This window comes from Echeneis naucrates, chromosome 7, assembly GCF_900963305.1.
Source record: "Echeneis naucrates chromosome 7, fEcheNa1.1, whole genome shotgun sequence".
Lineage (NCBI taxonomy): Eukaryota > Metazoa > Chordata > Actinopteri > Carangiformes > Echeneidae > Echeneis > Echeneis naucrates.
The window spans coordinates 16,726,364-16,746,995 of NC_042517.1; the positions used below are offsets into that span (position 1 = coordinate 16,726,364).

General features: G+C 41.1%; 1 protein-coding gene across 2 annotated transcripts; it reads left to right on the top strand.

Annotated features, from left to right (window-relative positions):
* The first annotated feature begins 3,061 nt into the window (after positions 1-3,061).
* Positions 3,062-20,157, top strand: LOC115046592 (sodium- and chloride-dependent taurine transporter-like). Of its 2 annotated transcripts, none has more exons than XM_029507066.1 (15): positions 3,062-3,170; positions 7,396-7,625; positions 7,714-7,848; positions 9,903-10,137; positions 10,645-10,777; positions 11,413-11,547; positions 11,670-11,773; positions 11,943-12,067; positions 13,609-13,721; positions 14,842-14,979; positions 15,466-15,568; positions 16,536-16,636; positions 16,756-16,926; positions 17,632-17,783; positions 19,863-20,157. In XM_029507066.1, the coding sequence occupies exons 2-15, from the start codon at positions 7,397-7,399 to the stop codon at positions 19,867-19,869; spliced, it is 1,881 nt and encodes a 626-aa protein (XP_029362926.1). In that variant the 5' UTR covers positions 3,062-3,170; position 7,396; the 3' UTR covers positions 19,870-20,157. The 2 variants fall into 2 exon arrangements, with proteins under 2 accessions (XP_029362926.1, XP_029362925.1); XM_029507065.1 differs by lacking the exon at positions 3,062-3,170 and adding an exon at positions 5,112-5,396.
* Positions 20,158-20,632: the final 475 nt, after the last annotated feature.

A 20,632-nucleotide genomic window follows, 5' to 3' on the forward strand; every position in this document is an offset into this window, starting at 1 on the left:
TGTGGGTCTATATTGTATGTTTGTGTACAGTAAAATGCTCCACCTGGGGTAAGTCACAAGGTTGCCGGTGAAAAACACAGGCAGCTTTGCACAGAGATACAAGCAGCGTCTGCATGTGAGACAGGATTAAACGGTTACCATGTGACTGGTCTGCCCTTAGACAGACCTCTAGCAAAAGACTGGCTAAATCTATCCAGGGCAACAACCTCTGGCCCTGAACCCTTCAGTGTAAACAATCAGACGCTCTTCTGTGAATAGACACAGCAAACCCGCAGTGAGAATGACCAATCGTGACCTTGAAGTTATTTGTCTCTTTGCACATCAACTTCATGACTTCCACTGACAGATACGAACTGATAACGCTCTAAAATTCAGTTTTGCTGACAGCCCAGATCAAAATGGACAAAATGTCCGATCAAAGCTAATGAACCGGATTCCAAGCATTTAAACTGTTCTGATTTGGAGATTTTGGCCTTATTTTATAATCAGTGAGTTCCCAGTTTCGGACTGTTTGTTAATTCTGTTTATATACCCATATAGTAACCCTGCTATCTGCCCAGTCCAGTTTTGCCTATTAGGATTTGTGTTTGCCTACTCTGGTCTGTGGCTTCCTGTTTGTTTACCTCACCTGCTTGTTCTCCACTGTGAAGTCCCTCCATGGCCATCATCAACTCAGTGCTTCTTTCTTGTTCTTTGCTATTTTAAATCAAAGGCTTGCTTTCACTGCCATTTTGTGATCTTGATCTTTTGTGAACGTGACAAAATCTAACATAAACATGGCTTCATGATTATGAGCTGGTTTTCGCTGCAGCAATTGTAATTCTATACAAGTTAGTTAAAGCTTTTGGTCCCCTGTGAGAGTCAAGTTACTTGGAATTCAAGGATGTTTTTCGCATAGTTACAACAGTGAGCGTCCAAACTTGCATTTTTTTTTTCCCCCATTCACTTTCCTGTTTCCTGGCTATTTCACCCTCAGGCATCAGAGAGCAGTTGTCCTGCAGACAGAGCTTTTGTTCTCTGCAGGGTGAAACCATCACTGAAATTCTTAGTGGACTTTGTGGTGACTGACACAAACTGTTGCCTCGAAGACCAATGAGGAAAAACGCAAGTAAAAGCGTGTGCAGCATAAAAGTGCAAAACAAAACAACCCTAACCCTTTAATTTGATTTGAGAACTTTCCCCTCATAAAATTGCGCAATACTTCATTTCTGTTACAGAATACCAAAAAACAACTCCCTCGGTTTGGCATTTCCCAATATTACATGCCTTAACTTCCTGTTTTTGAGTTAAAGCTTTCTTAGTGATATTTTTGTCATATACTGTATAAGCAGGGACTCAGATAACATTAGATTAATTCACAATATCAGTCAAATTGATTCAATTGAACCGTTGTTTTGTGTTAGCAGGAGCTATTGTGGTACAACTAGAGAGAATCTCTTCATTTCCTGACATACAAACACATGGTGGTGCCACCTGTGTGCCACCTGATGGTCTGGATTAAGACAATGCTGAACTACAGTGAACTACATGCACAGGTTTTACAGACATGTGCTCCATTTGCAAAGATGAGAAATGTTTTCTGTTCTCACTGTGAGAACTTTTAAAACAGACTTTTCATTTCTCTGGTTGTCTAAACACACTTTGACCATTCTTGTTAATGTGATATCGAATTTATATCACATTATAATATTTACTTGGGCCTAAAATGAACTGAATAGATTTTGCTGGCCAGAGATTTAAGTAACGAATTATAAGTAGTCGTAGTAGGTGCAGCATTAGTAGTCAACAGCTGAAGAACAGTTGATCAACTGCCTACTCACTAGTGGGAACCCCCCTTTGCAATAGACGATGAATCCACAAAAAAAAAGACCATTTTGAGCCCTGAAACATGTTTTTAAACTCGTAGGAACATGCTCACACTTACAAAACGACTTGCTTCCAGAGTCTAAATCCAAAAGAATGTGATTTTGAATTTCTTGTGCAATACTAGTTACATTTTTATGGAATACAGGTATTATAGTTTAACAAACTTCTTCCATAGAATTGATCAGATCGTTAACATGTGATGTCAGTCCAACCAAAAGCCTAAATTGCGACGCTTTTGAGTTTTTGATGAAGGGCCTTGAACGGCACAAATTTTAAAGTTTCTTGTACAGACAGAGAGTTGCTCTAACTAGTACATCTTGACTGGAGTGTTCAGACTCCTTAAATATTTGATGTGCTCTACCTGCCAATACGAGTTTGTAATTAAACCACAAAACTTGGCAACAGGGGATGTTTCTCATTTATACTTTTCTTGTCCTATTCTTGTCCCAGCAAGTTGACTGCACTCATCTCAAAGCTTAAGATCTTAATGATGCCTAATTTTCCACTTGGTCACAATGACCCAATAAACTTTGGTTAAGCTTTCCTATCACCTTCTGATTTTATACTTCATGCTAAGTCAGCAGCAGTTTTATAGCTTTAAATGTTATATGGATTTCATAAATGAGCGTCAGTAGTCAGTAATTTACCTGCCTTTAGCACAAATATGTCTGCAGTTTTAAATGTTAATTGTATTTTAATCCATTAGTCCTGGTGCATTTGAAATTGGGAGAATCTGAGTTAAATTGGCAATTAAACAGTCTGTTTGAAGGGCCAATCCTTGTTTGTATTAAACACACACTGAGACAAAACAGTTGTCCTTCTTAATCATTAATTTAATGGATATAATTGCTATCATAATAGTTCACTGTAATTAACTAATTGCGGTTTTTGCTTCTTCCAGAAAATGATACCAAGTTTACCTTGCATGGCAGTTACTTGTATTGGAAAGGCACGTTGAATATACGTGAGAAATTGTCCTCTCCCTGTATTTTTTTTTGGTTTTGTTTTTGCATATCGACAAACGTTGCAAGTGAAGATGCAAATGCCTGCAGCAGATCCTGCTCGTGGCTGGTGAGATTTGTTTGTATCAGTCAGCAGCGACTGTGGCAGAGCTGGCAGAGGGCGGACTGACTGAGGGCCGCTGTAGCTTTAAGAGGTTGTTGCGCGCAGAAGCTGGTGATTTTCCACTAAACTCATATAAAACGCGCAGCAGCTGATAGAAACAATGATCTCAGAAAAATAGATGAGCTTGTTTAACTCAAGAGCAGAGAACAACAGGCTGCTTAGTAAAACTAAGGGCGCAGGTAAACCGGCATCTTCTTTACATATAATCGAGCCAGTAAATTGTAATTGATTGTCATTCAACTCCAAGAAAAGATGTTATAGAAAAAAAAAATTACAAAAAAAAGCCAAAAAAAAAAAAATTATATATATATATATATATATAAAACTGCGAGTTTGCGTCTTTTACTTTATTTAAAACCTGCCATTTGCCACAGTATTTTGATGTTGTGTTTTAGAAATGTAGAATCATACATTTTTTTTTCTGATATCTTGCTCCCACTCACTGTTTCCTTCATGAGAACATGATGCTGTGTCCTAAATGTTTCGTCGGTGCTTCCGCTTTATCGGGAGGAGCAACCTGCGTTATAACCCGCTTTAAAACAACTTCAGTCAACAGATCATCGGGTATAAAACGCATTTCTTTGGCCTTTGGACCCGCTTTTCTCGTGTGTCTGACTGATAACACGTTTTTTTTTTTTTTTTTTTTTGAGGGCTGTGGTGATGCGTTCAGGCGTGCCCGGGCTTTACGGTAACATGATGCATCTGGGGTGGGGGGGGGGGGGGGGGGGGCAGGAGGGGAGGATCATTGCACCCTGCAGGTGAAAGGTGCCTTACTGCTAATGTGTGGAGTGAATGAATGAGTGGATGAATGGATGATTCTGTCATGCATGTCATGCCTATGGAGGAGAGTCTGGTGTACTAAGTCGTTTACAAGCTTATATCTTGTGCTTACTGGCACAGACTTAACCTACTTCCTGTGTCTCCGCCCAACCCAATATATGATTGATTGACGCGTGTCCTTTAATGAACCCAATCCGCCCTCTGAGCAGGGTCGCAGCTGAGGTCCATCTCCACCTTCATAGCTGTTGGGGGTGAGAGTAAATTTTCCATAATGGGTCTCTGAGCCAAATCTTGTAAAAACATAAGGTGTTTCCTGCAACTATTTAACTACCACTGAGTGTGAAAGTGAGACTTTCCCAGTTAATGGTTAAATATTTTTTATTGATTTTAATAAAAATGGGCATTTGAAAAACAGATCACATTCTAGTATATTACCCACTGTATTAAGATTATAAGCATACTTTTTCTTAGTTTCACTTTTCATGTTTGTGAACAAATTTACTTTATCCCCATGCATGATTTCAAAGCCGCTGCCAGTTTGCAGGTGGAAGCCTCTCTGCGATGTTGTATCTACAGTTTGCATGAATATAAATCCATTCTGACACTAAACAAATACAGATTGTTTGCAGGGCTCCTGTGAGTTATGTAACTTTTAAGAAAACAAAGACAATGCTATTGCATTTTTCACAATCTCGCCTTCTCTTGTAGTGTCTGTCAAAACTTCAGGACAAAAATAGTACAAAGAGAAAAAAAGGTATGGTAGTGCGAGCGAAAGGGTGTGTGCGAGCCTGGAGTTTATCAGCTGCTCTTTGTCCTTCATTTCGCTCCTGCAGAGTAATTCATTGATTTTATTTTTTTAATTGAAACTTGAATCCTAGACTTTGTTAGTGGTGTCTTAAAAAAAAAAAAAAAAAAAAAAAACTTAGACATGCGGAGGAGACATGCTACCTTATTAGGCATTGTTATATGCTGATACTGTACTGGTTTATATTTCCCAGATAACCAACCACAGGTCACAAGAGAAGAGAGGGCAGTGATTCACAACATTTTGCATGCCAGAAATTATCACAGCATACTCCTGAATAAAAATAGTTTTCACACGGAGATGCTTGAAAGTGGCATGCTGATGCTATGAGAGGCATCTTATGAAACCATGCTTCATATTTTAGTGCTGTTAAAGTGTGTGTAAAACAAAAGCCAGTCCAGCTCTAACCCTTTAGTTTCTCCATTTGTATCAAATTATAATTCATGACCAACCCACAGCATTGGACCAACCCAGTCTTTCTCCTTCCCTGACTTGTCCTCTGTGTGAGCAACATGAATAAGGAGTGTTGTGTGCTTGTGTGACATGCACTCATCCCTTCCACTTGGCTGCGTGTATGTTTGTGGGCAGGGAGTATTTGGAAGTGGAAATTTACAGTCTCCCATGTTGGTACCTGAGTTGTCTGTCACAGCAGAGCTGCGTCCAATCTCCACTTTGGATTTAATTGTCTTTAGCCAGGGGGCGGGCCCTGCTGTCAGCTCCACTTCTTGTGACCCGTGTGGACATAAAGGCATTTAGTACAGAGGAATGGTGACAGCTAAGAGACAGCAACGCTATACATAGTCGCAGCCATGAAGGAAATGTAAGTTTTATGAATTTCTTTGCTTGAGAAGAGAATTGATTTTATGTGTTTGTGCAAGTTTTTCTCTGAACATTTTCTTGAAAAACCAAAAGCGGATCAGTGCTTTCGTTTTTACTGTGTGACTTTGTGCTTCAAAAGGTAAAATGAAAAGAGAACGAGCTACAAATAGGTTTTATTGCTGTCGTTGTTAAGTTTTAAAGAAGAGCGAGGCAGTAATTGTAACAATTAAAGTAGATGTGCCGAGGTTTTTTTTTTTTTTTTTTCTTTCTAAGCTTTAGGAATTTCTGCCAGAGTATGTCTGGTTTATATCCCAAGGACAGTTTGCCTTAAATCTTATCTGATGGGCAGGCAGCCTCCTAACGTCATGCAGTCAGGTGAAAGCATACGCTGAGCAGGCAGAGTGGACAGAGGGGGATAAAGAGAGAGAGAGAGTGAGAGAAACAGGATGAGAAACGCAATGGGCAAGCGCTGATGCAGTTATGTAAGGAGGATGTTTGAGCATGGAAAGTGGTTTAAGTTGACTTGTCATGCATAACAGGAAGAGAGAAATCCTAGAAAATGATGGGATGCAGCATGCAAGGAGGGGGAGAGAGGAGTTGTTGTTCGAGCATTGATTAAGCGAGGAGACACATAGTTCCCAGTAGGAATGTTAGAGGTTTCACAGTCTGATTCATGTAGTTTTTGGCAGAGAGGCTCATTCCTGAGAGGTGAAAGCTGCTATTATCACTGTGGTGATTGTAAATTATTCTTAGGTTGTTATTATTGCTTATTTATCTAAATCTTCCACTTCAGTTTTATACTTTAAACAGAAACCAAAATTTAAGTGACTGTATTGGAGCTTTAACATATTTCTGCACAAACTGTTTTTTTTACATGAACCCCTGAATTTATTTTCTGGCGTGCTAGTGTTAACGGGAAGTCTCTAAATTTGCTGTGGGAGCCTCTCCACTTGAAAAAAAGAGGAAACCTTTTGAGCTTGCGTTACAAACATCTGAGTGCACAGTTAATTATAGCTTTCTTGTTGTTCCTCTTTTGTTCTCAACTGTATTCCAGCTACAAACTTAAATCATATTCAGTCTTGACATGTCTTACATAGTTATGTCTGGTCCTCTCTCCTCTTTGGCTCACGTAGGGAAAGTGGATACCTAGGTTGGTAATAAATCCTCTCTTTCCTGGAAAGTAGTGTAAACACTCTGTGATCTTAAGCTGCTGTATTTGTCCTGAGAGGAGCCAGGGATTTGGTAATGCAGTGGGATATCTTCCTCTCTAAATTTGGTTTACACTGGGCTCGTGGCTGATAGAGTAGCTTGAGAGCAAGCCGAAACATAAACTTTATCTCAGGTTCAGGCTAGGCCTTACAGGCATGTATTGTCACCAAACAGTTACTTCCTCTTCCTTCTGTAACAATATACCACCCTCTGAGCAGTGAAAAATATTCCCTGAAAACAGGACTACATGTACTGCTTAAGAAAAAAAAAAAAATAGGAATAAAAATAGACATGTGAGTGTGCATTTGCTGCCACTAGGTGATTTTCTTACAGTTTGGGTTCTGCAGTTACATAAAATGCAGCCTAAATATAAATTATATATAGTATTTTTACTTTAAAGCAAAAGACTCTGTAGACTGAATGATTTAGGAATATAAATATTGTATATTTCACAAACTGTGTGAGGCTGGTGTTTGTAATGTATGCTCAGCTTCCATTGCACAAAAAACGAAATTATTTCGGCCCATTTGTCGGTTTAAATCAGCTCCCGCAACATTTCTCTATACTAAATGACCTCCATGCATCAGTCGCTCGGATTAGCAAGATTAGCAACATAGCACTGTCTATCGTGTACTCACGTAGCACGCTGTAACGCAATCAGGAGACAGCATTAGGTTCTTAATGCTCCTCTCTATCTATGTCTTATCCCTTTCACCTCTCTCTCTCTATTTATCTATCTTAGTCTGTTTCTCTCTCAGTCAATGTGTCCTTTTCCTTTTTGCTGTCCACAGCATGGCACAAAAAGAGAAGCTCCAATGCCTGAAGGACTTTCACAAGGACACCCTGAAACCTTCGCCAGGGAAGAGCCCAGGCACACGGCCTGAGGACGAGGCCGAAGGCAAGGTCCCTCAGAGGGAGAAGTGGGCTAGTAAGCTCGACTTTGTCCTGTCTGTGGCCGGAGGCTTTGTTGGATTAGGAAACGTCTGGCGGTTCCCTTACCTTTGTTATAAAAATGGTGGAGGTAGGCAGACGTCCCAAACAGGTGTCAGAGTCAAAATGTGGTGTGATTATTGTGACAAACATGATTAAATCCCGTGTTTGTCTTCCAGGTGCATTTCTCATCCCTTACTTCATCTTCCTGTTCGGCGGTGGCCTGCCCGTGTTCTTCCTGGAAGTCGCACTGGGCCAGTACACCTCCGAGGGAGGGATCACTTGCTGGGCCAAGTTGTGCCCCATCTTTACTGGTGGGTCACAACGCATAGACACTGCGCACATTCACACACAGGCACAAAAATAGTAGTTCTGTGTCGTAAATCTGTGTGCACAAATCTCCTCTGACAAGATCATTTAATATTTCCTTCTGAGCAGATCCTGCCCTGATTTTCCTACTCTGTCAGTTTAGTGCTCATCATCCAGACTGTATTTATACTGTGCTGCGGTCAACACCGATCACAACAAGCCCCCTCAGTCTTACTTCATTAGGCCAGTTTGGGTTGTGTAAATGTCATTAAACAGTGCAGTGAAGCAGCAGCTGAACACCGAGCGTGCCGGAGCCCACGGAGGATGCATGTTATTAGTAAGCTCCAACTCCACAGTGACCCCCGTTATGGAATGTATACAGACATGCACAAAAATCAACATAAATATAGATGCATAAATGCCCAGACTGCATGCCGGAAATTGATCTCAACTGCAAAACATAATGTAATCTGCGGATTGCAGATTTAGTGTGAATAATGGAATGCTAAATTCTTGGTTGCCATGGAAACAGAAGAGCAAGAAATAGATAAATAAAGAAATCAAGTTGCCTAGCAATGTGTATAGTCCCGCGCAGCAGGCCTACATGAAAATACCATGATCGACTTTGCTGACGTGGAGCAGCAGTGTTTTATTTAAGATTACAGGATATTATAAATATTTGATGTCCTTGGCGACAGTCAGGGTGGGGCTCTCTCAATGGCCGCTTGACTAGGGACCAAGAGTAAGAGACTAAGATTCTAAGGAACTCCAACAGCTTAATTTTATGACTGACAGCTGTAGACAAGCACCGAGGCTCCGATCCCTCAGCAGCAGCTGCTGCGACGCCCTTACTCGTGTTCACGCGAGAACTGTCACATGAAAAAAGGGGAAACCGTGCAACAACTGATCTCTTGCAGCTGCCGATGGTTTCCTCTATTCAAGGAACGCTGAGGCTGCTGTCCGTCCATCTGTCGGATAGTCTGGCACAGCGCAGGAAGTTTGACCAAACTGACCAATCGCAAATCTCCTGATTGTTCCTCCTGCCTTCACATGTTTTTATCATACAGTGAACGCATACCTTCACTCAACAAACACTGCGACTAGTGGTTCTCAAAAGTGGGTATGTGTACCCCTGGTGGTACTTGGGGGCACTCCAGAGGATACGTGAGATTTAAAAAAATAAATAAATAAATTAAAAAAAAATGTTAAAATAGCAATCAATTCAAAAGCCCCTAAAAATGGTTTCGCGTTTTTTAGCTGAGTTCCCCCTAACAGTGAGCGGGTACTTCACTGAACCTCTGCTGTAGACTACACACACACATACACACACACACACACACACACACCTACAATCAACAGTGTTGACTTGCCAATCAGTGTGCATTCGCTATGTGGGAATGAAGAGATGGGGGCGTCTGAGATGATGAGTTTAAAAATACCCTGAAGCAGTGAAGGAGAACTGGGGATTTCTGTGTCCAGGTTGGTGGCAAAGTCATCTAAAAATAGCAAAGAACGCTAAGGACATTACAACAGTAGAGAGCAGAGTCAAGCTGGAGAGGTTAATTAAGAGTTATTTGTAATAGCCCTCAGCAGCAATTCCTCATCTCACTGAAGCAGTGCCACTGAGTTATTCAGCTCTACTGACTAATATTATATAATGTAATATTCTGTACTTACAACCCGAACCAACAGTGACTGACACACCCTATCGCACATACACAAGGTTTACATTTGCTCTTAAATCAACAATAGCCAATATGGATCATGTGACTGAATATGGTTGGATGTGTAAATAGGCTCCTCTCTGATAACATTTCATGTTATCAGAGTTACGTGTTATGTTGAGAGGTGGTTATACTGGTGTTGTGCACACCACTTGTTTTTGCTGCCTCCAGCTGGTGGAAAAAAAGAAACCTGGTGCTGTAAAACTAAAAGCAGCAACGTTATTTTCTAAAATGGGCCTGTTTTGGAATGATTACAACTCACATTGCCTAGTTAAGTGGCGGATACCTTGAGATGATGTTAGAATCCGTCCTCTTTCTTCCCTCCGTCTCAACAGGTATTGGGTACGCCTCTATCGTGATTGTATCTCTACTCAACATCTACTACATCGTGATCTTGGCGTGGGGGCTGTACTACCTGTTTCAGTGCTTTCAGCCGGAGCTGCCCTGGGCAAAATGCAAGCAGCCGTGGAACACGGAGCACTGTGTGGAGGACACAGTCCGCAAGAACAAGACCCTCTGGCTGGCAGCCAATGTTACCAACTTTACCTCCCCTGTCACCGAGTTCTGGGAGTGAGTTAGATTAATGCACGCACGCACGCAAGTGCACACACATGCACAAGTGGTTACACTAAGGTAACCGTGCCTGTTCAGCTTGCTTCCATGTGTTTGTAGGGGGAGCTCTTGCAGGAGACAGTTCACTTAAGTTGCGTTTTAAAAGAAATTACAGTTTTCCATCCCCATTTACTTTGTGACATATTTAAAATTTGATGACAATTCTTCACAAGAAATGATACCAAAATAGAAGTGTTAATGCAGCATCAGATGCTTTAAGGCTCAGGCTTAGAAATGTCCTCAGCGTTAGACTGTGCTGTATTCAAACTGTAGGCATGCAAGACCAGTAGACCAGCGCCTGAGATTTCCACTTTTACTGCCCCCTGAGCTAAATTCTCGTGTCATGGTCCGTGGTTGTCCCCTGACCCATTTCCCGAGGTGTCTTTACAAAACATGAAAGATAAATAAGTTCCAGAATATGCCACCATTGCCACTGCCTAATCTTTGCCTCTATATCCCCTGCAGGCACAATGTCCTGAGCATTTCCTCTGGGATTGAAGACATAGGGCCCCTGAAGTGGGACCTGGCCCTGTGTCTCCTAGCAGTGTGGGTTATCTGCTTCTTCTGCATCTGGAAAGGAGTCAAGTCCACTGGGAAAGTGAGTGCTGAGGCGTATACACATCCTGTACTTATTGTGTTGCCTGGATGCAGTTTGGACTTTAATCTTTACCTTGACGATTTAGTGACAAAACACTGTTGCTCAGAGAAAACCCTCAGGCCTGGAAACAAGGTTGATTTATTTGATTTAGACACAGGCCTCTGTGCTCTCCTGAAAGCTACTTCTTGGCCAGACTTTCTGTCGGCTGTAAACAGTTGACTGCCACTCCTTAAACTCTCTCTCCCTCTCTCCAGAGCACAGAAACTTGGCCTTAGCTAGCAGGAAGGACTGTGTGAGGAAAATGATTAACCCTAATAGGAACTATTTGTGTGATTGGTTGCATATTTAACACAGGCTTCATTGCTGTAACAAGTGTACTTTCCAAGGCTGATCACACATAATGTTTAACCCGATAGCAGTTCAGAAAATGATGGGTAACCGCTTCAAGCTTTACTCTTGCTACTGTGCGTATACTGGTCACAGATCAGGGCAATGCTTCATTTGTCCAGGAATCGGGAACATATGAATAAACGCTGATGGAAGTAGTGTTTTTTCCATTGTATCTCAAAGTGAAAGAGCCATAATTTTACGCTATTGTTAATTGTTTTGGCCAATAATTCCTTTGTTCTGTCAAGGTGGTGTACATAACAGCCACTTTTCCCTTTGTGATGCTGATTGTGCTGTTGGTTCGCGGAGTTACCCTGCCGGGGGCAGCTGAAGGGATCAAATTCTACCTTTATCCCAACCTGACCCGCTTACAGGATCCAGAGGTACTATCAAAAATTCATCCACACAGACACACAACCCACTCCTAAAGCTGTTCGCTTAGTTCAGCAAAAAGATTGAAAACATATCTCGGCACTGTCACTGAAAATTAGCGCTCTCTCTTCAGGTATGGATTGATGCCGGAACTCAGATTTTCTTCTCCTATGCCATTTGCCTGGGAGCCATGACATCACTGGGGAGCTACAACAAATACAAATACAACTGCTACAGGTGAGGTGCTCTTCCGCTGGGGGGGGGGGGAGTGGGACTGTGGTAGTGACAGCAACTCACGTCAGAGACGGTTGCGTGAAAAAAGAAAGAAAAAAAAAAAAGAAAAGAAATGGGAACTTCGGTTCCGCCTGTGTTCATTAACAACCTCCCTGACATATGTGTGACATAGGGACTGTTTGCTGCTGGGAGGCCTCAACAGCGGTACCAGTTTTGTGTCTGGCTTCGCAATATTTTCCGTCCTGGGATTCATGGCACAAGAACAAGGGGTGGACATTGCCGATGTGGCAGAGTCAGGTACGAGGGTCCAAGGTGATGGCAGCAGTGATGGTGGGCGCTGTTGCCAAAAGAAAAAAAAAAAAAAAAGAAAAGAAAAGGCAATTGGAAAGATAACAGCGAAATTTAAATGCTAGGAAAAAAGTATTAAGTCTCGGAAACGATGATGCTGAAATGTAGAGGTATCGGCAATTGCACACTCCTTGAATAAAAGCATCAAAGAAACAGAATTGTAACTTCCGTGTGAAATCCAGTCAGTTCCACCTTTTTGAGGATGGATTACATTGCATTGGAGATGTAATCTGAAGTGCTGTGTGTTCTAACTATACAATGAAGTCCGGTGTCGCAGAGCTCCTGTACTGGACCATCGTCATTACTGCAGGGGCTCAAAGGCACCAGGTGTTTCTATGTGCCGCATTTGACCTGCTCATGCAATTTATAAGTGGAACATCCTTTTTGACCATGATAGATTTGAAAGAGGATTGGCACCCTTCTCTAGGTACTCTACTGCATGTGCACTGGCACCTCCAAGTGATATTTCTACACTGCACTGTAAGCCTAGTTCTTTTAACAAGCTGTGGATCTCCTGAGCGAGGTGGACGTCACCGGTTCTGTTTCTGCCCTCCTTTATACTCTATGTTTGACTTTGAAGGAGATGCATCTTCTTTCAGCATGCTCGCTCTGTTCAGTTATAATGAAACTGCTGTCTTTTGAGACTGCAACTTGAAAATAATCATGTTACCCCAAGCTACATTTGCATGACAATGATAGTACTTCTATGATGGGACACAGACACGCACTGAATGTACAGACATATTTCATCACATTTGAAAACATAAAAGCAAAATTAATAAATCTGAACATATATATATATATATATTTCCCCTACAATTCTTCAATTGAGGCTCTAGTTTATATGAGCGTGTCTCGTGCTGTCATTGTATCCTGCTGAACTGGGTCAAGGCTTTGTTTAGATTTGAGTCCATTAGATTAGATTAGAGTCCACTAAATTCTTATTGCACAGAGATAGGACCAGTTCAACAACACACAGTCACAAGATAGTGATAACAGACAGTCATCATGACCACAGAAGTCCAGTGAGAGACCCTCCATGCACACAATGAAGCATAGACCATTAAGGTAACAAGGGATGCAATATACACAAAACAATACACCAAGTGTGACGCAGCTCTAAACAGAACGTGATTGTGTTGTAATGATATGAACTGTGAGCAGATCTGAGATATGTACAGTTGAATGTGGTTCTTGATATTTGTCCTGCAAGTGAACGCACATGTAACTGTAAGAAAACCTTCTAACCACAGAATCAACACTTCAGTCCAGTTAAATTTATCACATCTTTTAACTGTCTGCCAAACTAGATCATATTTCCTGTAAACTGTTGGCAGCATCAGGCCCTCCCGAGCCTTCCTAGCTCAGTCCTTACATGATGTTTTTTCCCCCGATCCGCTTACAGTGTATCGTCCAAGCTGAAATCAATTAGAAATGTTAATTCTGTCCTCTGCCCCCTTTTCCCCATCCCTACTCTGTTTTCCTTCCAGGTCCTGGCTTGGCCTTCATTGCCTACCCTAAAGCTGTGTCCATGATGCCAATGCCAACTCTCTGGGCCATTCTCTTCTTTATCATGCTGCTGCTTCTGGGCCTCGACAGCCAGGTCAGTGCTCTCATACAGAATAGCCGCTTGGTGTAGCGCCCATGAATTTCACCCAGCCACCTCCCAGGTCCCTCGGAGTTAGTTGGCCCCGCCACCTTTGAATTGTAACACGCATTTAGTGTCTTCTCCAATCCATATCTCATATCCCCAAGCTATCAGATAACTGGTAACTGACAAGAAATGCAGCCTGTTCCCACAATGGCATTTTACTACTACACTTGTGAGGATTATAGGCGCTTTAATGCTCAGCAATGCTTCAAATTAAAGGTTTAAATGTTGTTAAGACATTTGCCAAGCAAAGCTATTATAAAAGCTGGCAAACTATTATTTAACTTCAATAGCAGCACAATATTTCACAAAGACAAGATCATTTAAGTTGGTAAAACAAAAATATGACACTTATTCATACAAAAGTATCATATTTCCTGCCTCCAAGTGTATTTTTACTCTTAGCTCACTGGCTAACTGCACATGATTGGCAATTAGTTTCAGCAAACATGGTTCTTTAAATATGTGTACAAGCAAAAAGTTGTGCCAGTGCGTGGCCATTTGGAAATTGTTGCCAGTGACAGTGGTTGTGCGTGTGGGCAGTTGTGTGGGTGCATTTTATGACCATAAGTCCTGAATTTGTAGTCCTGAATGTTATATACTGTCAACCTCGCTCACACACATGCCACAGTTATGTAAGGAGTTTTTGTTTGGTCTCTATACAACAAAGGAGACAAACGGCCTTGGTGCATAAAGACAATTTAGTAAATGTCATTTGATAGAGGATGACATTTTTATAACTTACAGTTAACAGTAATTTTTCATAATCAGCCTGTTATGACATTATGTAGTTTACGTGGTGTAACAGTGAGGAGACACAAGGGAGAGAATGTGAGGCACAGACAGGGAGACAGAGACGGTGATTTCATAGTTGTTTTGTTGCTGTTGTGTCTTGGTAGCAACAAACTAATGTTGCAGAGAAGCTTTGTTTAAATTCTCATTATTGCCCAACAAAGACAGCTCTCATTCTCTAATCACTGGTTTGCAGAAGGGAGGGGAGAGGAGCGTACACACACACAGGAAGAGACTCTGATTGTGTCTGCGAACTAAAAAGTTGCTCTTGTCCCCGCAGTTTGTTGAAGTGGAAGGACAGATCACCTCCATCGTAGATCTGTATCCGTCTCTCCTCAGGAAGGGTTACCGGCGAGAAATCTTTATCGCTTTCATGTGTTTCATGAGCTATATCCTGGGACTCGCCATGGTAACGAAAGTAAGTTCACCAGCAGCCGCACTCCTCCAGCCTCTGTGCTCTGAGTTCTGCTGCTCAACGTGTTTAGAAAAGTAAAAGAGACTCGGTGTATTTGGATTGACAGCATAGATAACACCGCAGACTTTCCTCTTGCCTCTCGGCTGCTGCATTGTTACACCCAAATATGGCTTCCTACCACATTCACCACTCGCATCCTGTGTGTCTGAATGGGAACGAACTGGAATGCTGTTTTCCGTTTAGCAGTTAACTGTGCTTCAATGACGTCTCAGCACCTGTTCAACTCTCCCTCTATTGGTAGAGAGCCAGCATTCTTGTGTACTGCATTCAACACCCCAACTCTGCCCTAACGCCCCTTTCTATCTTCTATGACTTTCCTTCTTTCCACACACACACACACACACACACACACACACACACACACACACACACACACACACTAAAGAGATTAATAGAATTAATTTAGTTTTCTGTCTTTTCGTTTTCCAGGGTGGCATGTATGTGTTCCAACTCTTTGACTACTATGCAGCCAGTGGTGTGTGCCTTTTGTGGGTTGCATTCTTTGAATGCATTGCTGTAGCCTGGGTTTATGGTAAGTGGAAACAACTCAGCGTGATAGGTTTCTGTAGTGTCGTTTTCCCAAAGTAATGATCCTTTAGAGTCGAAAAAAGCACAATGATCTCTATGGCGATTAAACAAACGTGTCCTTGTGGTGCTTTTCACATAAGTACTAAATAACTTTAACTGCATACAGGGGTGAGGGGAGGAGGTTGGAGTCGTTTACTGGGTTGTGATTGGCTTGTCCTGGTTTCCGGACACCAAATTGCACCCTGCAATCATTAATGAAGGAAGAATATTCAGCTTAATGTGTGCGTCGTGATGCATACATGACATTATGTGTAAAAAGAAACAAAAGACAAAAGATATTTCTTGAAACGTTTCTCGAGTATTCTTATATTTCTAGTGAAACTGGGGCTCTGAAAACTATTAAAATCAACAACATGAGATGGGAAAACCACTCAGGTTGAAGTGCTCATTGCCCACAGACATTCACAGTCTATTTTCAAAATGTAGTTTTAAGAGGTTACAGACTCAATGTCCAAATGACATTGAGTCTGTAACCTGTAACTTCTGCTCATTAGTTTACATTAGTTTATTTTTACTTTATTATTAAGCAGCAAATGAACCACAGGTAGCCTTACAAGCCAGTTTTGATCGGTGGTCTTTATCGTATGTTGAAAGAAACCAAAATGGCGTAGCATAAAGAAAGGATCATAAACAGGGACTTAACAATACTACAGTCAGACCAGTTCTGTTTATGGCAGACAGCAGCAATAAAGGCAATTCAAGGCAAGTTTATTTATATAGCACCATTTAGACTCAAGGCAATCCAAAGTACTCTAAAGGGCTCATAAACTTGCTAATTTCCAGCGCTAGATTCGAAGGTGATTTTTACAATAGTACCACGTGTACTGAAGAGACTGATAACAACTTATCTTAGTAAACATACCACACATAAAAGTCCGCTTGTAACTCTTTCTTTTCTCTGTGTTTTGCAGGTGTTGATAATTTCTATGATGGAATTGAGGATATGATTGGCTACAGACCAAACCCATGGATGAAATGGAGCTGGACCATAATCACTCCTGTCCTCTGCATGGTGAGAGATCCAAGATAACTGTCGCTAAATACATGTCACAAATGCTGATATTTGAACTTTCAAGGTCATCGGAAGGCATACAACTCGTACTAAAAGAAGCATGTGATTGTTTTTCCTAGGGCTGCTTTGTCTTCTCCCTGGTGAAATACAAGCCCTTGACCTATAACAAGGTGTATGAGTATCCTGACTGGGCCATCGGACTGGGCTGGTGTTTGGCCCTTACCTCCATGATATGCATCCCAATGGTGATGGTCATCAAGATCCTACAGTCTGAGGGACCCCTGATTGAGGTGAGCTGACACTTGGTAGTTTGGGAAGTATGCTTAAGCTATTTATTTCTTTGCAGGGAATACGATAAGATAAATAATACTTATTTGATATGCCATTTACATTTACATAGGCCAGAGCCCTAAAATCTCAAATCTATCTACCTTCCTATTCTACCTTAGCTTAGGGAAAAACACCAAGTCAGGCTCTGTTGCAACATGAAATAAATCGGTTACTATAACCTTTAAAGTTTCACCATAAGGACTCCATTCGGTGACAAATTGTAATTATTAGCTGCAAAAACTAAATCAATTTTCAAGGTTTGCCAGTCGTGTTCAGCCAGCACTTAAATCTCGCAGCCCCCTCGGTCACATCAACTTGACGTAACTATGGGATCGCTAGTTGATGGCTAGCTAAGCTTTTTATGCTTCGCAGCACTGAGACATGCGCTCCGTTTGACTTTCCTCCTGAAGAAATAAGTGTCCCCCATTGTTTCCCGCCAGCTTCCAGTCATCATGCTATAGTAGGATAATCTGCTGGTACAGCAGCTAAAACCTGGCTTGTTGTTTTTAATGCTAAGATAGACTAACCTGCTGGAGATGGGATGCAGCGAACTCAATCATGCATCACACACAAAACAAATGCTGAAATCCGATGTGATTTTTGGTTTTAAACCAGTTCTGGCTTAAGCAGTTACTAATGAGCATCATTTGATCTCCGTCCCTCAGAGGATTAAAGCAGTGGCAGCCCCGGCGAAGTCTGGTGTGAGCTCTCGCCCGAAAGAGTACAACCTGAAGGGCAGCGAGCTGACACAACCCCTGGACCCAAATGGGAACAATGGCTTGATCAAGCCAACCCACACCATTGTAGAAACAATGATGTGAGTGCTCTCTGTGAGAGGAATAAGATTGATGTGCTCTTTGTGTTATTATCATATTTGCTAACTTTGATAATGGTAGGTTTACATTGTTCAATATATCCACATTAGAGATATTTTGGTTTGATGTCTATGAAGAGAGTTATATATTACTGTAATTTTTTTTCCTGTAATTTTTATTTTTTATTTTTTACTCTATCGATATTGTCGATGTTACAATTGTTGTTGCTGTAGTTGGCACTGATCTTAGTTTAGGCAGTATTTTAAGATAGAAAACATTCAATGTTTACTACCCTTCTGTTGATTCCTTGAGAGATGAGGAATTTTCTTTTTTTTTGATCCTTTTTTTTTTTTTTTTTTTTTTTTGTAATAGAAGAAAAGATTAAATTCTCGCTTCTCATAAATTCTAAACAAGTCAATAACCATAGAAAAGGTAGGAAACATCTTAACACCCCCACCTGATTGTGGCAGTCTCACTGCCCAAGTTAACCTCTAATCTATTGCTGTCATTGTTTATCCTGCAGTCAAAATGAATGTACCTCCGCTAGCAGCAGAAGCAAGCCACCCACATCCCTGAATATATATAAATAGCATATTCAGTAGTAAAATACAATGTACAAAGTTCAATTAGCTTGACATCCTTTAAGTTACATGGGCAACAAGGCCTTGGCCAAATACAGTGAGAAATGCATTCACAATTCACCTCAAAAACAACTGAGGTGAAAACAATACAGAAAGGAAGAAGGAAGGAAGAAGTGGAAAGTGGCATTTTTATTTGAGTATTTGTACGCTGCCTGTGTGACTACCATAGTCAGTCCCAGTGCATTTATTGAAACCTCTCTTTGCACTTTATATGTCAGTTCACCTTTATTGTAGTGTTTGTTGTTATTGTTGCAGGGTATTGCAGTTACATTCGCAACGCATTTCAGGAGGAAATATTTTTAGCTTCTAACTTTTTGATATTGTAAACTTTGATATGCGTTACCTAGTTGTCTAAAACAGTGGCTAAAACAGTGAAGATTAGAAATTTGATGTCAAACATTCATATTCATAATAGTAGTAGGAAATGCGAGAACATTATTGAACGTAAAAACATGACTTTTTTTTCGACACACTCGGACAGCCCTCTCCATTGTGCTCATTTAAGTAGCAGAAATACCGATGGACTGTAGTTTCTAATGTTCACTTTAGACGTTTGTACGTAAAATTTGAATTGTTTGTAAATCACATATGCCTTTTTGTAACAATTTTATACTGTACATCATATCAACATCACTGATTAATTCCTGAAAACTCAGCAATTTCTTTCTTTTTTTTCTTTTTTTTTTTTTTTTTGACTACGCTGTGAGCCCGGATTACATTTTCTCAGTATGCAATATTCATTGAAGCAATGGCATTCTTTGCTCATTCAAACACAGTGACAAATTCAAACAACATGTACAGTTCGATGAATGGAAAGTCGGAAGGAAATTGTTATCATGAAGCATGTGCAGACAGACCACAGTAATGTACTGCTTTGTCCATAAAAATCTTATGCTACTTGGAAATTCAAGTGTACCAAAGTATCTTTGTCTCACAGTTGTCCCCATTGAGATGCACGTTGCATCATTCTACGGAGATTACAAATAAACATCTTTTTCTTTGGATTTATTTGTGTTCATAATTATTGTCTTCTGTAAATATCATGTATACATAATCAAACCTGCAGAGCACAAATGTTATCCAATACTGTTGTTCTACTAAAAGTCAGTTTTTACAATGCCTGTTTATTTGGGGTGTTAACGATATATTTTAGTTCTGAGGTCAAACTGCACATCCGTGATGCTGACATTCGTAACCCTTCTCGTCAAGTATCTCAAAAACTTCACAGCTATGTCCCAGCGCTGGTAGACAATTGCGCGTTCTTCAGTAACACTGTGGGAAATATTATGTTCATGTTGATGGATGATCAAGCATTTGTATCCATTATGAAGAGAGACATACTTGTTTTTTTGTTGTTTCTTTTAATTACCAAACGCAGACAGAAATCTCATGTATGGAGTCAGCTTGTATAATTTATTTTCTGTAACTTCATTTTTTCAGGAACTAATGAAGCATAGAAGTCAGACGGAAATGACGTGTTTGATGCTCGACCCTTCTTGACATTAACAGCTGAGGAATGTCAGACATCATTAGGGAGGGTCTCCTGAGTGTGAAAACAATGGCGCCTTGGTACAACAGTTGTGTCAAAATGGTGCAGTGAGTAAAGAGTGAACTCGGAAGCCAACAATAGGAGTGAGAAATAAAGATTAAAAAAAAAAAAGATGTGCAACTGAGACAGTTCAGTTTGCTTCCTTAATTGTACTTTTTGACTCAGTAAAATTGATCTCACATGGAACTTAAGAGTCTTTGTATTTATTTAACTATAAATTGTGTGTTTGTGTTCGGTCTTTGGGAAAATTTCCATTTGAATGTTGAAAGATTATCCCAAAGCCCCTTTTTGGTACCTGACTGCCTCCCTGTAGTTTTGGTCAGAGTTGTTTTCACAGTTGGGTTTTGGCTTTTGGCCACTCTACAGGATTGGAGCCAATCCCAGCTCACACTGGGTGAGGGCAGGGCCCACCCTGGACAGGCCGCCAGTCCATCACAGGGCCAACACACAGAGACAGACAGAGACCAACAACCACTCACACTCGGACAATTTAGAGTCACCAGTTAACCGAAACATGCATGTCTTTGGACAGTGGGAGGAAACCCACACAGGCACAGAGAGAACATGCAAACTCTGCACAGAAAGGCTCCAGGCCAGGAACTGAACCCACGACCTTCTTGTTGCGGGGTAACAGTGCTAACCACTATGCTGCCCCAAGCTG